At 41.6% G+C, this 15,872-nt stretch overlaps 1 protein-coding gene across 3 annotated transcripts in view; it reads left to right on the forward strand.

Annotated features, from left to right (window-relative positions):
• Positions 1–15,872, forward strand: part of sm (smooth) — a 427,005-nt gene that overhangs the window by 35,777 nt on the left and 375,356 nt on the right. For all 3 annotated transcript variants that reach the window (XM_067151588.2, XM_067151590.2, XM_067151589.2), the window contains exon 2: positions 12,579–12,628. In XM_067151588.2, the coding sequence (XP_067007689.1) occupies positions 12,579–12,628 (50 nt within the window). The remainder of the gene's footprint in view (positions 1–12,578; positions 12,629–15,872) is intronic.

Here is a 15,872-nt window from a genome sequence, read left to right on the forward strand (position 1 = left end):
GACGATGGTATAGGAAAGGACTAGGAGTGGGAAGGAAGCGCACATGGGCTTAAATGAGGTTCAACCCCAGCATTTGCCTGGTGTGAAAATGGGAAACCACGGAAAACCGTCTTCAGTGCTGCCGACAGTGGGGTTTTAACCCACTATTTCTCGAAAGCAAACTTACAGCTGCGTGGCTCTAACCGCTTTGCCAACTCGCTCGGTCATTAATTTACGTATTATGCTTGTATAGGCCTGTAGTGCTATCGCCATTCAAGTGAATAATATTCACGAAAGTAAAGGACTCAGATGTTCACACGGTGTTGCACATTTAGGCTCTAAATTTTAAAGTCTGGTAAGGTATGAATGGGGACTGCTACAGTACATGTACTATATGAAGGGAAAGCAACAAACTGTATACATAGAAAATATATCCATTAGCTGTTAATACTATAAATACACACAGAAACTAAAAAATTAGAGCACAGTTCCAGGCTATCGTGCACAACTTTTTTTTGTTTTTTTGTACCGATTTACTTTACGTTGCACCGACACACATAGGTCTTACGGCGATTATGGAACAGGAAAGGGCTAGGAGTGGGAAGGAAACCACTGTGGCCTTCATTAAGGTGTAAAAATTGGAAACCATCTGTGCTGCCGACAGTGGTGTTCAAGCTGACAGCTACGTGACCTAAAGCCTGTAGCCACTCGCTCGGTATCATGCACATGATTTTTCTGCATATTTGCTTTCAAAAGCATGGCCATTCAGCGAAAGGAAAATGTCATCCCTTATATTTCCTAAAACTTTATTTTCAGTCTTCAGGGAAAGATCCAAAGAAACTCATTCGCGCCGACAGGGGAATCAGTCGCGAAGTCAGCCCAAGTAGGCCAAAGTATTATTGTATACGCACGGAAATGAATTTCAAGGAAACATACCTGTGAAATGATACGCCACTGCCCCTTATGAACCTCTCTATGCAGCCATAAGTTGCACAGGAGATTGGCATTTTCCTTCACAGAAGTATATACTTCAATTTATCGGGAAGCTCCAGTTGTGACAGTGCCAAACAATACAGCTTTTGCCAAACAGTGCGCTCGTTCAACTTTGCACGCGACTGCAGCGCCAATGCTACCTCTAGGGTATAATATACTAACTCTATGGTTTGACCCATCACTAATAGCTTGAACACCCGGCATACCGCAGAGCAGCTCATAAAGCAGAGTGTCGTATTTATCTCAGTAACTCATGAATGAATCAACAGATTGTCATTTTGTAAGCTCTACTGCAGAGAGAGGCATGTATCCGCCCACGGAATTTGAATCTTATGTCAACATTGGGAGTATTGCGTTGATAAAGTGAGAAGAATGTCACAGGTGTTGCCAACTTAGCGTCTTTCCCGCTATATCTAGCTTATTTCATCCAACGTTTAGCGGCAAAAGAACAATATTCCCGCTGTAGCTTTTCCCCCGCTAAATATAGCTTATTCCATCCGTCCATCACGTGATGTGACGTTGTGGTTCCCCCACTTATGAACAAAGACTCTCATACTCTCTCCCCCCCCCAAGTTTCCTTCTTGTATGATGTGTTAGCAACAGCAAAACTAGGTATGATAACTTAGTGAGGGTGACTCACCAATGGTCCAGCGGGAGCATGGAATGTGCCTTTATGTTGTAATATTAAGACATGCTTTCTCATCTTAGTTTTACTATCGTCTGATGTCTTCACAAAACTTCCTTACTTGCGCCAGGCTCGTCACTATCATCTATCCTAACTGACCTCCTTTGGTCAACTCTTGTTCTTTTCCGATGCTGACGCTATTAGGTCACCTTCATTTTTCGAAGTGTTGGACCATTTCCATTTTTTCCCTCTGATTATGTTAAGAGGATGGTGCCTAGTTGTACTTCCTGTTAAAATAATAATCACCACCACCTCCACCAGTCAAGACCAGCTCAGTGCATATAATTAAATGTTCATGGCTTGCGGTTATAATAGTTTGCTAATTGGACACAATAAAGAACAATTCCATACCCTACCCGGTGAGCAGTGCTGTAAAAATTTGGCTAATTTTTAAAAACTTCTGTAGTTTTGATTTAGCTTTTTCTAGCTTAAATTGGATGATCTATCTTATTAAATGAACATTCACCGAGCTCGATAGCTGCAGTCGCTTAAGTGCGGCCAGTATCCGGTATTCGGGAGGTAGTAGGTTCGAACCCCACTGTCGGCAGCCCTGAAAATGGTTTTCCGTGGTTTCCCATTTTCACACCAGGCAAATGCTGGGGCTGTACCTTAATTAAGGCCACGGCCGCTTCCTTTCCACTCCTAGCCCTTTCCTGTCCCATCGTCGCCGTAAGACCTATCTGTGTCGGTGCGACGTAAAACTAGCAAAAAAAAAAATGAACATTCGGTTGGCAGCACTGAATTGTCACGCTTGCAATAATACGATCAACAAATTAATCTAAAAAGCCACCTAATCGATACTTTATTTCTTTTGCCTTTGGCAAACTTAAATACATTAACAAACACAGTACATGTTTCGATTTTGGATTCCCTTGGGATATAGTTATAAGATCCAATGTGCTTGCTTTTAAATGTTATCATCTAAGATTTTTTATATACAGCTGAAGATGACCACTAAGTGGTCGAAACATGTACTGTGTTTGTTAATGTATTTTTAAGTTTGCCAAAGGCAAAAGAAATAAAGTATCGATTAGGTGGCTTTAGATTAATTTGTTGATTAAACTCATCGATACGGCCATGAAGTGGACAGCTTGCAATGCAATAATACGGGCGCAGCAGAGCAGCGGTCACTCTCCGCGCTCGCAATATTGCAATGTAAAGGTTAAGTGGATTATCAGGCCAACGTTCTGTTAGGAAATATTAAATTTACTTATAACATCTACGACTTTAGTAACAATTCTGCAAATAATTGATTTTGATGTACCATTCATTCCTGCTCCACCGTGCAGCTGGGCACCATTTACTAACCAGTGTAACCATATAAGTATTACTTCTTTTTTGGAAAGGAATTGACTTCTTTTTGTTGCATGTTTCAATAAATGACCCATCATTTCAAGAATATGGTCAACCTATGTTGGGGTAATGCGAAATCACTCGCGAAATTACGTCGAAGTAAGGTTATGAAAATTAATCCTGTCTTTGTACGTTCTCTTATTGGATTCGTCATCACTGTACCCACTTGATGCTAACAAAAGCTCACGTCTTAACGTGTTTATATCACTAAATCGAATTCTAAGCCGAGGAACTAGTGTATATACTTGTTAATTATCATGTGAAAAGGGAATCGTCTCTTTTGCAAGATTTATGAAAACTTTTCACTTCACTTCTTTGCACTTTGCATTTCTGTACCAATGGAGGAACATAACAGGCTTGAAAAGTGAAAAGATTCCTTATTTTTCACTTTGCAAGCTAAATCTGAAGGGTGATGGTGGAACACAATCTGAACTCAAAAGTGCAGAGTGAAAAGTTCCAAAGTTTGTTCGTGGAACAGGCCCTAGGATACAAGATCGATGCAGATGACAAAAATCCACCTCCTTGATACGGGTCTTGAAGTGGGTGACTTCCTACTTGGAAAATAGAATGAAAAGAATCATTCAAAATATGTTTGTAACATAACTGAAAGTAATTGTGATTTATTTTGTAACTAATATTTTCACATGCAACGATGAAGCTGACCTGTTTTGTGAACCTTCAGTGAAAAAAGTGCTTTTTAAATGTAAGTGAAATCGAAAGAAAATTACCAGTGACTTTTGTTTTACTCCTGGAAAATGGTATTTTGATGAGTCTATACCAGAAGCAGTTTCTTTTCCACTTGATTATATTTTCTGGCCAAGCATTCATTCAAACTGTAGGTAGACACCTGTGCGGATATACAAAACAATATCCGCTCCGCATTCCTTCATCCGCGTCCGCGGATGGTTGTACTTATACAATTCCTTTAGTTTGCCAATTGCCACCTTTTCAATACAATAAAATATATTACAATCTTACATATTTATTATGATGTTTATATGGTACATGTTTCGCTCCTTTTCGTGAGCATCATCAGCCAAACTATCATTAATCTAAGATTGTATAAGATCATCAAACAATTCTTTTGGTTCAAGATTACTCCTATAAAACTAATTGATAATCTTATAACTTTTTAAAAAGTCACACAACAATAAAAATATGTCTTAAGCTTACACTTTTTGTCTAAAATCTTCTTCAGTCTAACATTTTATTGCCGAAACTTATCTGGTGAACATCTTTTAAAATTGTTTAAAATAAGAATAAAATGAAAAAAATTTTGAGATCTGGCTAGTTGTGTTGATTCCTGTTGCTTAACTTGTATAATTGTCATTAAAACTTCATAGCAGTATTGAATATTTTCTGCAGTTGATAATTGTCATTATGGTCGATAGACTTGTTCTCGTTCTCCAGCAACTGTAGTTATGAAAAATGAAAATCTACAACCTGTTTTCCAGTCAGTGACCGTGTCAGGGATGGAATGAAGCCCCCATCTTGTGGCGAGGATAGGAATTGTTCTGGCTGCCGAAGCGTATCTCACTCCTCTGCGGCAATGATTAATGGCTGCCAAATGAAATTATTATGGAGGCTGTTGCTGGAATGAAAGATGACAGGGAAAACCGGAGTACTCAGAGAAAAACCTGTCCCGCCTCCGCTTTGTCCAGCACAAATCTCGTGGAGTGGCCGGGATTTGAACCACGGAATTCAGCAGCGAGAGGCTGCCGTATGAGCCATGGAGGCTCACTATCTGTAGTTATATACCTTACTATGAGGAGGAATGAAGCTTGTAGTTTTGTGACCGATAATCTCGGTATCAAAAGCTGCGGGACCTATTTTTAATGTGGAATCCGAATCGCTGGACACATGCATTAAGCGGGACTCGAACCCAGTCCGTCTTGGTGGTTCCTAGGAGCTTGACCGCTGCTCCATCACACCCCTTCATTATTACTTACTGCGATATTAAATATACGTTTAACATTGATCGTATTTGATGCGGAGTTTGATTTATTAGCCCCTAGCACTGATTCGCATGTGTAATCCCACGACGCTGTCAGTAAATACGCGACAATTGCCTTTAACTATATGACGCAGACGTTAAGCAATTTATGCATTTGGTGTTTTTTTTTTTTTTTGCAAAATATATCTTTGTCCTTTCTTAAACATCTTGACACTATCAATACAGGTTGCCACAATTCGCATAATTTAGAAAAAAAAACATTAAGGTATGTAAAGTCAAAAGTCCGTTCCATGTAAAAACCGATCGCTACATTTAAAATGATATAAAATCGCATACATTAGGTTTACAACAATAAAATTTGTGGAGGTCGTTGAGTATCATCTGGACGTTATTATGCCTAAATCTCAATTTGTTTAGATGGTAAGTTTCGTACATATGTTAAAAAGAAATGTACTAATGTAAACACTCGATGCCTGGAATTGGACTATTGCAAATATGCCATCTCCCCCGATTTAAGCGGGAGAGTCCCTATTTTTGGTCCTTCCTCCTTATCTCTTGCTTGCTGAGACTTGTCTCCCAATTTTGAGAACAGATTTAGTATTCCTGTATTTTTTTGGAAATCCCAGGTTTTGTCTTGTTCTCTAAATAGCTGGAGAGAATTGATGGTTCAATCGGCACTAGTAAGATCGGTGCAATCAGCTGGTGGTGTTCTTAAATACAACAGAATCTCTAACGTAATGCTTTTTATTTTATCATTTCCACAAGTGTCGACTGTGAAACTATTTTTTAGCTTATTTACAAGGACAAAACCTCAATTCAGACCAGACCTTCCCGAAAAAGAATTCAGGCAAAAAATAAAACCTTAAAACCTGTTCAACGAGGCCTGTGTTTTAAGCATAAATCTAGTTCAGAAATCTATGAACTGGGCTAAGTCAGTTACAATGAAGTTGTGTTATAAAGCTCAGATAATGCAGTGGTATTTCAGTATTTATGAAATATATTCATATTTATAATTCTTTAACCCTCCAAGTGGCAAATGCCTGATATCAGGTGTTTTATGCGCTTGTCCAGTGGCAACGCCTGATATCAGACGTTCTGACATGCTCTTTATTTTATATCGGTAATTGAATTATTATTTATCGAAATGTGCTAATTACGAATCAATCGAAGGATAAATATTCGGTCATAATCATGAAATAGCTTCTACTGGTTGCTTATAAAGAAAAAAAGTACGGAAACCAGTTTGTTTGAGAACTGGATGTCACGCGGAGGACAATGTTGTAAGGCGTCGAAAGGTTCAAACCACTACTGATTCATAAGTACAATATCTTCATGGGATGTGTAGGTAATAAGGATAAGTGCATTTACCATGCCACTTGTCCCAGATCGACCAGAGGGTACTGGAAGCAAATTTTCTCAAATCTTCTAGATATGACATTATTTGATGCATACATCCTGTACATAAAGAACACTGATAGGCCTTTAGCAAGATGATACTTCATTGTCATAGTTAGGGGATTTCTAAATGAACAGTTCACAATTCCAGATGTGAGCCCAACAGGTCATGCAGGAGGCCCGTCTCATGCTCTCGAAAAATTGCCACAGAATAACAATCGTCTGTGTGTTGTGTGCTTGCAAGAAAAGAGGAAAGAGTCTACATTCTGGTGTCCAGGATGTAATGGTGGTATTCATCAGGGGTGTTATCTAGAGTAGTGCACTTCTGGAGGCCTGTTATTGTGCAGTAAAAACAAAGACCCACCCAAGTGACTGAGTGTAATGTACAAGTGGTAACATACAATTGTTGTGTACATTGTTGTACATTTTTCCAGCTAAGAACAGTATTACCAACTATATACTGGTACGCGACTCTTTACTATGAACTGGTGCTCCTGTTGTATGTCATTTTTGTGGGGTATTTTTGTTGCTTTTTGCTACGGCGGGGAGGGGGTCTAAGCCCGCACCCTCTGTGTGGCGATTGACACAATCTACATTGCCTCCGACATGGGATTAATTTCTGAAAAGAAAAGAGATAGTAGGGAAGTGTGGAAAAGGTACTAGAGGAGTACCTGCCTGTTTGCACATTAGATGCGTTACCAGGCAAGGTTTGTGGTGGTAAAGTGGTGTTAAGGCGGGGTATTAAGGGTCAGGGAAACCGCATAGGCAGAAGAGAGCCTACATGTAAAACCTGATACATTTCGATAGCACATGCAAAAGGATGTGGTTTCTGGATAGATTCAGGTGTTTGTGTTAGTAAAGCAAAAGGTATTATGCGCCAGCCATGATCCATAATCTTGCCATTCCAGTAATCAGGGGATCAGTCTGTCTGGGCTTGTGACTTGCGCGGGCCTTGCCGGTTGCGGACACTTGTGTTGAGTACCACTAGAGCCCGCCGTACAGAGCCACCACCTTGGGGCCCCTCGTATCCAGTCTACGATCCTGGAGAATGAGGCCAGCCTGCCGGGGCGGGGGGGCCTCCTGGATGGGGACGGGTCATGGCGCCGGGCCTCCTAACTCTCTACTCGCGGCATGCCCCGAAACACAGCAACTGCGATGAGAGGCTGGATGGCCCCTTGCGCAGTTCGCACATATTGGAACCTCTGTCGGTGACCCAACCTCAGACAGCGGAATAACTGCAAGAGCTGCCGAAGGGGACGTTTCGGTCTCGCCTGATTGCCGCCTCCCACTGAGCCACACCCTCCCTAACTAAAGGACATTCATAGTGAATCACGACCATCGTAGAGAAACAAATTTGCCGTGGATCCCCGATCAGGAAGGGCGAAGACATAGCCCTGAGCTGAAAACGTTGTTCTCCTCAAACAATTACAGCTAACAACTAACACTACTATGAGTAAAAATCCGTATAAATGATAGATGAGAATTTATTGTAATGTAACGTAAATCAAAGGGATTAATTAGATGATATAACCAGTAATAATAAGGTTATACATATTCGGCGTCAGCCCAAAAGATAATCGTACCAAGGTCTCGTGACCTCATCTTTTCTTACGTGCATAGGGCACAGTTACTCTTGAGGTGATAGCATTTATTCCACCACTGACTCGCTACTAAAAACTGCTAGCTGAATATCATTAACTCGATCTTTATTCAATCTTTCCTTCGGCGAGGAATAGAAAAGCAATTTCAAGCGTGGGAGTCATTTTCAATATCCACTCTTTTTTTTTTTTTAAACAATACCCCTCTCATATCGATCCCCACACACCAAGGAGCAGATAAAATAATAGTTATAAAATCAGAAAACTGCCGGACCAAGGAAATAATCCACGAGGGGCAAAGACAATGCTCCATGGAGCAATGAACGCAACGCAAAACAATAACAGAAAACATGGACCTGCACACGGCCATGAAAGAAATAAAACCAACATGGTGAGCTCCAGGTCGTAAACAACAGGATGCACACCGTACAAAATAAAGACTTCGCACCCAGGAGAAAAGAGGCGCGATAGGGAACAAATAGGCATAAATTCAACAGACCGATACGTCATCTTGGCACTCAGCTCATTCATCTACACATTCATTCAATCGCGATCCTTTTGCCCCCACAGACATAATTCCGGCAGATTGGTGTGAGTAAATAAAATCAAGGCAACTCGTGGAGTGCAGTTCAACATTTCATCAATAAGGTCTCACATCAGTAGTAGATATATAGCCCACCTAGGGCAAATGACAGTAGGACATTTGTGACCCCACGGTCACGCGTAGATCCATCACCTACATACTGCGTACGGAATAGACCTGGCCGACACACAGACCATACCTCCAAATAATGGCAAAATGTTTCATCGAGAAATTCATTTAAAATAATCAGTGACCAGATTTTGACACACCACAATCACCTACACAACTCATACACATGCCATTCTCGCTTCGAGTACCGAGATGGACTTCGGTCGGCCATAATAAAAAGAAAGATAATCTATATATATATATAAAATAAGAGTTTTGTCTGTACATTGCTCAGAATTTGAAAAGAATGGTATTTCTGTATCGGTCATGTCCATAGTAACAAGAAAATGCACTTTTTACTTTTCCGTAATTTCTGTCTGTATGTATGTATGTACACGCATCACGATAAAACGGTTGAGAATTTAATGAAAATTGGTATGTGAAGTCGGGGGATGAGCCTCTACAATCTAGGCTATAAATCATTTTACTCATGCTGAGTGAAATGGTAGTTTAGGGGAAGGCCTGATATTGAATTCTCAACTATTTATGTTATTAGTGGTCTAATGAAAATCGGTATGTGAAGTAGGGGGATGAGCCTCTACATCTAGGCTATAAATCATTTTACTCACGCTGAGTGAAGTGGTAGTTTAGGGGAAGGCCTAAAATGTAATTCTCAAATATTGTTGTTATTAGTAGTCCTATCTTGATGAAAATCGGTATGCGAATTCAGGAAATAAGTCGCTATAGTCTAGGCTGTAAATTATTTTATTCACGCTGAGTGAAATGGTAGTTTAGTTGATGGCCTAAAATGTAATTCTCAAATATTTCTTATTAAAGGTGTAATCGATTAATGCTACATAACTAAGGTTATATAGTATTAAATTTCCTATTATTCATGTCTTATACATTGTTACCGTACTGGCTATGATCACAAAGATGTTCATGAATTTGGATTTTTGTTACTACTGTAAGTCAATATCAGCGCCGAGTAACGAGAAAATGGGTACACAGTATGTAATGAAAATAGGTATGTAAAGTCGGAGAATAAGACACTACAGTTTACGGTATAATATGTTTTACAAATCACAGAGTCGAAAGAAAACTAAATGTGAAGGCCTACAATACAGAAAGCTCATAACATTGATCAACAATAACATTACATTGACCATTGTTTGTCGTGATGTGCTTTGTGTCTTCTGTTGCCCCTCATCTCCGGTAGATAGGACTACTGCTGCGTACAGAGTATTTATTTGATTTACGTCGCACCGACATAGATACGTTTTATGGCTATGAAAGGACTAGGAGTGCCTTAGGCCTTAATTAAGGTACAAGCCCAGCATTTGACTGGTGTGAAACTGGGAAACCACGGAATACCATCTTCAGCGCTGCCGACAATGGGGTTCGAATCCACTATCTCTCGGATGCAAGCTCACAGTGCGCACCGCTAACCACACGGTCAACACGCCCAGTCGTACAGTGTGTAACAGCCTGCCTGAATATTGATGGGAAGTAGCAGGGGAGTTACATAACTTTCTTCTTTAGCATGCCATTCCCTTGGTTTATAAATTTTCTGGTTCGAATCCCACTATCGGCAGCCCTGAAGATGGTTTTCCGTGGTTTCCCGTTTTCACACCAGGCAAATGCTGGGGCTGTACCTTAATTAAGGCCACGGCCGCTTCCTTCCAACTCCTAGGCCTTTCCTATCCCATTGTCGCCATAAGACCTATCTGTGTCGGTGCTACGTAAGGCCCCTAGCAAAAAAAAAATTTCTGATACTACTGGTACGTAACACACTGGATCATCATAGCATTCGGGCTATTCAATCCCTACTCTGAGGCACTGATTAGAATGAACAGTGTGCATATTCAGCGGAATAATGGCAGATGAGTGTTCATAGCAATCTGCGACCTGGTCATCCCAGCTCTGGAACTTTGGACTATTAGGTTGGCACCGCAATCTAACCGCAGCACTGTTCGTTAAAAGTGATAAAACATGCGGCTTTCCATTTGATCGAGTATTTTATATGATAGCATTGCTTTTAATCGCTACATTCAAACTTGCGTTTTTGTAATGACCTATGTTGATTTCAGTTAGGAAAACCACAAAGTCAGTCTTTCTGAGTATCCCGTAGCGAAGCATGGGTGCATCAGCTAGTACATCAAATAAATTTAAAACGTTACATTACCGTCTATATCATTCATCGAAGCATGCAAATGATGCTGCAGTTTTGCATAGTTTTAAACTTATAAAACCACCATAAGAAAAGCAAAACCACCGCTCCTGTGTGTGTGTGTGTGTGTGTGTGTGTGTGTGTGTGTGTGTGTGTGTGACACATCTCTTCTTTCCCCAGCATAAACAGCCCAACATTACTTCAAGGAGAAGACATTAAAAATGTCTCGCCGAGAAAAGATCCTTCACGCTCGCGACAGAGGGAGCTGCCCTCTGTCGACAGAAGGTTGAAATACAATAACTATAGGAACAGCCAGATATCTACTCTTGGAGACATCGGTATAATCACATTAGAAACCATGCTAAATTAGCATGTTTCACCGCTGAGGTTCACTCCTGATTGGCTCCTCGGTCGGCTGCTATCCTGGGTTGCAGCTGGGCGGCCCTATCTTGGTCGACCGGCGTAGTCTTCTTCCTCCTCCTGGTCCGGGCTTGGCATCTTCTTCCCGGTGGTGGGGGTCTCTTCTCGGCAGGAGAGTTAGTCTCGTCCTGGTGGCCCTGGGTTTGCTGGTGGTCCCGCTGTAGAGATGGCGTATTTTTTCTCATGGTTGACGGCGGTGACGTCGGTATGTGCTGACACCTGACTGCAATCCCTGTCCTATGGGGCGAACATCGATGTCTGCACCTCGACTGACACGCTGGCAGGCTGGGCCTTGATAGCAGCCTCCGAACGCTAGGGTGCGTCTTCCTCCACTGCTGTGCTGCCGTCCGCCATCTGGGGCGCTTTACTGGATTGCGCCCGGGTAACAGGCCTTTCTTGGTAGGCCTTGGTCTGCGTCAGCTTCGCAGTGCTGAGCCGCTCGGCCTGGTTCGCTCAGTTGGGGAGGCATGGCCAGGTGGACTAAGTTGGTCTTGACCGCCTTATGCCTCGTCCATCGGTCTTTCCTGGTCGTCTGGGTGGCAGCTGAGCTCGTCTGTCTCGGCCCTCCTCCTGACAGCGCCGGCGCCCGTCCCTGGCACACCGTCCCTCCCTGGTAGTCGGATGACCTTAAACACAGACCTCGTTTTCCTTGTTGCGCATCTGCTCCTGGTCGTGATGCCTGATGGTGAGGCTTCCTGGTAGAAAGCTCTCCATGGGCATGGAGAGGGCTAATGCTTATTTTCACTTTCCCTAGTCCAGTCACAGCTGTGTTGCAGACCGCTACTACAGGGCTACGGGCCACACAACACACATTGACTCTTTGTTGGTTCGACTAGTAATTTACACAATCACACGCAGTGAACAAGTAATCAGCAACAGTTAAACAGTCTACTTAGAGCCATCGGCAGTGCCAATTCACTATGAGAGACTTTTGTTTCTTTACCAAGAATTGATGCCTGCTTGGCCATCAGATGATGTAGCCTACGCAGTGGCCTCCACGGTATGCACTGGCCAGAGTCTTGGTAGGTGTGCTAGGTACCAACTGATGAGCCCAACCTTGCACACACGAGCGAAACACTGGCAACCAGGAATGAGTTAGCTGGAAAATTTATAATGTCCAATAACGGACCATTTATATTGGTATTGTAAATTTAATTACTCGACAGATATTTCAGATTCCCTATGGGAATCGACATCTATATCATTACAATCGATGTCTCAAGTATTAATATAGGATAAGGTATCAACTGAAACATGAATGCAAATTAATTTAGGGCCATGATTATGCTTGATTTGATGTTAACGGTGAATTGCAAATGTGCTCATTTTTCTCTTTACAGAACCATGCAGATCAGTATGGTGGCTATGGTGATGAACCCAGAAGAAAGAGGTATGTCATTTGGTTTTTTCTGGACTTGGGGTCAAGGTCGTGTAATTCTATGGGTATAAGTTCCTTAGGCTGGAAACTCACTGAATAAGCTGCAGGTAATGCTGAAGTGCTTCCGGGTGTTCTTGTTCCTCTGTCGTCTTCAAAGAAAAGTCATACATGTCCTTTAGGGGGTTCTACTGGCATTGCAGTCTCCTCCTGACTGCCAAGTAGCAGCTTTCCACGTGCTCTTAATCACCCTTGGCAGTGATCATACATCTGATCGAGAACGTCAACACCCACTTTTGTTCCATTGTAGTGGGTAATAATTTCCGGCTTCTTTATCACCCGTCTCTACATCAATTTTGCTGTTATAGTGTATTGTTGAAATAACAAACATGACTCACTAAAACCACAACACCTCTAACATTAAAGATATTGTGTAGTGCTTAGTGCTTATCCCGTTCTACGCAGTGCTTATCCGGTTCTACGCGTTAAGGAATTCTGCTGATATTTCTCGTTTGTTTTTTCGAAGTGTGCCCACGATGGTATAGGTCCCAAAAGAAGAGCTTGCCAAACAAAGGTGTGCAGAACATCGGCAGTATTTGGGTGGGCTTGGTAGTGGCACTGCACGCCCCCCTCACTTCGCTAAATCACCTTACTCCAAGCAGTTGTTAATGAACTGTCTGCGCTGGCGTTCTGGCCAGCTGAACTGTGACCAGCGTTCGAGTGAAATTTCACGTTTGAGTTTCGGCAAGCTCTTGTTGCGGGACCTATACATTTCTCATTCAAGAAATCTTCAGAGAGGAATGCTGCTGCTGCACCAATTGTCCATAATCTTATAGCGATATGTTCCCCGTATAGGCTCCGCAAATCTCTTCACAACTTTGTGAGGGCTATTTGACATTCAGGATGGGCCTTCACCCTGAAGGGTACGTAAACTTCTAGATTGAGAGTGTAAGCGCCTTTTGTGTTAACTAGAGCAAACATTTAAATTCCGTACCTCCCAAGTTTCTTAGGAATATCAACTCTAAAACCACAATGACCTTGAAACTTAAATACCAGTTGTTCATTGGTATTTTCAATTAATCACTTGCTACATGACCACCTGCAGTTCTGATCGAATAACCTGTTGTGGAGATGCCAAATTGTCCAGTTGTCTTTCATGTCGATCAGAAAAATTGTCAAATCTTAGGCATCCCAGTGAAAACTTAAATCACCAGTAGGACATAGTTATATGTATATATCGCTTCAATTGCCATCACATCGATTTTTCAAATGTCAGTGGTATTCCGCCTCAGACTTGCACGCACTGGCTAGGAAAATTATCCCAAATAAAGCTTTCAGTTTAATTTCATCAGTACACTTCGCTTCACATTCACTCGAGATCTGCTGTCTGATTTTTGTTGATGTATGCATTGGTTGAAACTAATATTATACGCAAACAATTTTCATCCAGAAATAATTGCATACCTGCCTAGCTTTCAGATTTATCCGGAAAGTTTCAGTTTTTTAACTCTCCTTTCAATTTTCAGATTTATTTTTTACTTCCTATTTTTGAGCTACATAACCTCCAGTGCAGTCAAACTCTTCCCCTAGTATAAATTGTGTGCTTGTGTAATTCATGCAACTTAATTTTCAAGCTACTTATTTGATGCTTCATTTGGCGAGTGTAATGTCCGACGCCTTCGTGCATCGTCACTACAGCATTGTGTGCGTTTTACAGCCGGGAATTCGGGACGGCAATCGTCCAGAAAGCGAGATAGGCTAGTTTCGTTGGAATTGTAGGCCACGTGTAGTTTCCTTCCCCCCCCCGGTTCTGTGCTTTTCCCCCTCTCGATGTCGCGTGTTAATAACGTATGAAACATACTGATTTTTTTTAATGCGGTAATTTCACGTATTTCAGTGCATTTGTTTTCATTCTTAGTTCATAATTTTGATGAGGTTTTTTTTCCAGAGAGTTGTGTTGGTGACAGTTTGATATTTTATCTTCACATTATAGCCACAAACGTAACACGTCATCTCCATGTGTTCCGAGATACCTATTAAAAAAATTGAATTTTTGTGTTACAAATAAAGGGAACTATTGTGCATTTAGTTCTGCGTTTATTGCATTTTCTTGTAACCATTTTTTTAAATAACATTTTAAATTTAATAGTCAATTCTCCTTGCAACTGTAGATATGGATGCCTTTTATGTTCTTTTTTTCATCCAGATCTTGCTCCCAACATATGCGATGAAATCCAAGAATTGAAAAATCTTGTGTGTTTTTTATTTTTAAAAGTTGCCTGGTGTGTAAATGTAAGAAAAAAACTTCAGTCCGTCAGACACAACTACTTCAAATGCAAATTAAAACACTAAGCATACCTGTAAAAATCACATACACAATGAATAACATGTTTCGTTCTACAAGAACATCCTCAGTTTCTATCAAATCACTATGGATGTTAAGCATCATATATCACATCAATCATTTGAACTCAACTCCTGAGGTTGGTGTCCGGAATAAGGCCCCATGCCGCTGGCTGCGCAGAAGAGTGTGCTTGGATGTTACGTCCATGCGCGTACTGCGATGATGTGGGCACTCCTCAGCTTGACAAGGAGTTCATAGTCATGCATTAATTTACATTACGCAGCCATGAAAACACCCATCGACAGGTTATTTTTATTCCTATGACAGGATAATACAGTAAGAACTGATAATAGCATGTTGCCTCGAAGACGCCGTATAACCTAGGAGACCTGTGTGTGCACGAGGATGATCAATTCTAATGACTAAGGCGCACGCGCGCACACACACACTCAGCCCCTCGACACATCTGAATTAACCAATGGTCACAATTTTCGACCTGCCTTGGAATCAAACTCGGGTCTCTGGACCAAAAGCCTACATGCTAACAATTTAGCCATGGAGCCAGATACTAAGAACAGACATTGATTAGACACATTGGAAACAGAATTATATTTTTAAAAGTTGCGGCGCCGGGCTGAGTGGCTCAGGCGGTTAAGGCACTGGCCTTCTAACCCCAACTTGGCAGGTTCGATCCTGGCTCAGTCCGGTGGTATTTGGAGGTGCTCAAATACGACAGCCTCGTGTCGGTAGATTTACTGGCACGTAAAAGAACTCCTGCGAGACTAAATTCTGGCACCTTGGCGTCTCCGAAGACCTTAAACGTAGTTAGTGGGACGTAAAGCAGATAACATTATTATTATTAAAAGTTGCGGTAATAGGAAGCAGAAGATCCGTATGGAAATTCTCGTCGTTTCG

The sequence above is a fragment of the Anabrus simplex genome, chromosome 7 (assembly GCF_040414725.1).
Source record: "Anabrus simplex isolate iqAnaSimp1 chromosome 7, ASM4041472v1, whole genome shotgun sequence".
NCBI classification, from domain to species: Eukaryota; Metazoa; Arthropoda; class Insecta; order Orthoptera; family Tettigoniidae; genus Anabrus; species Anabrus simplex.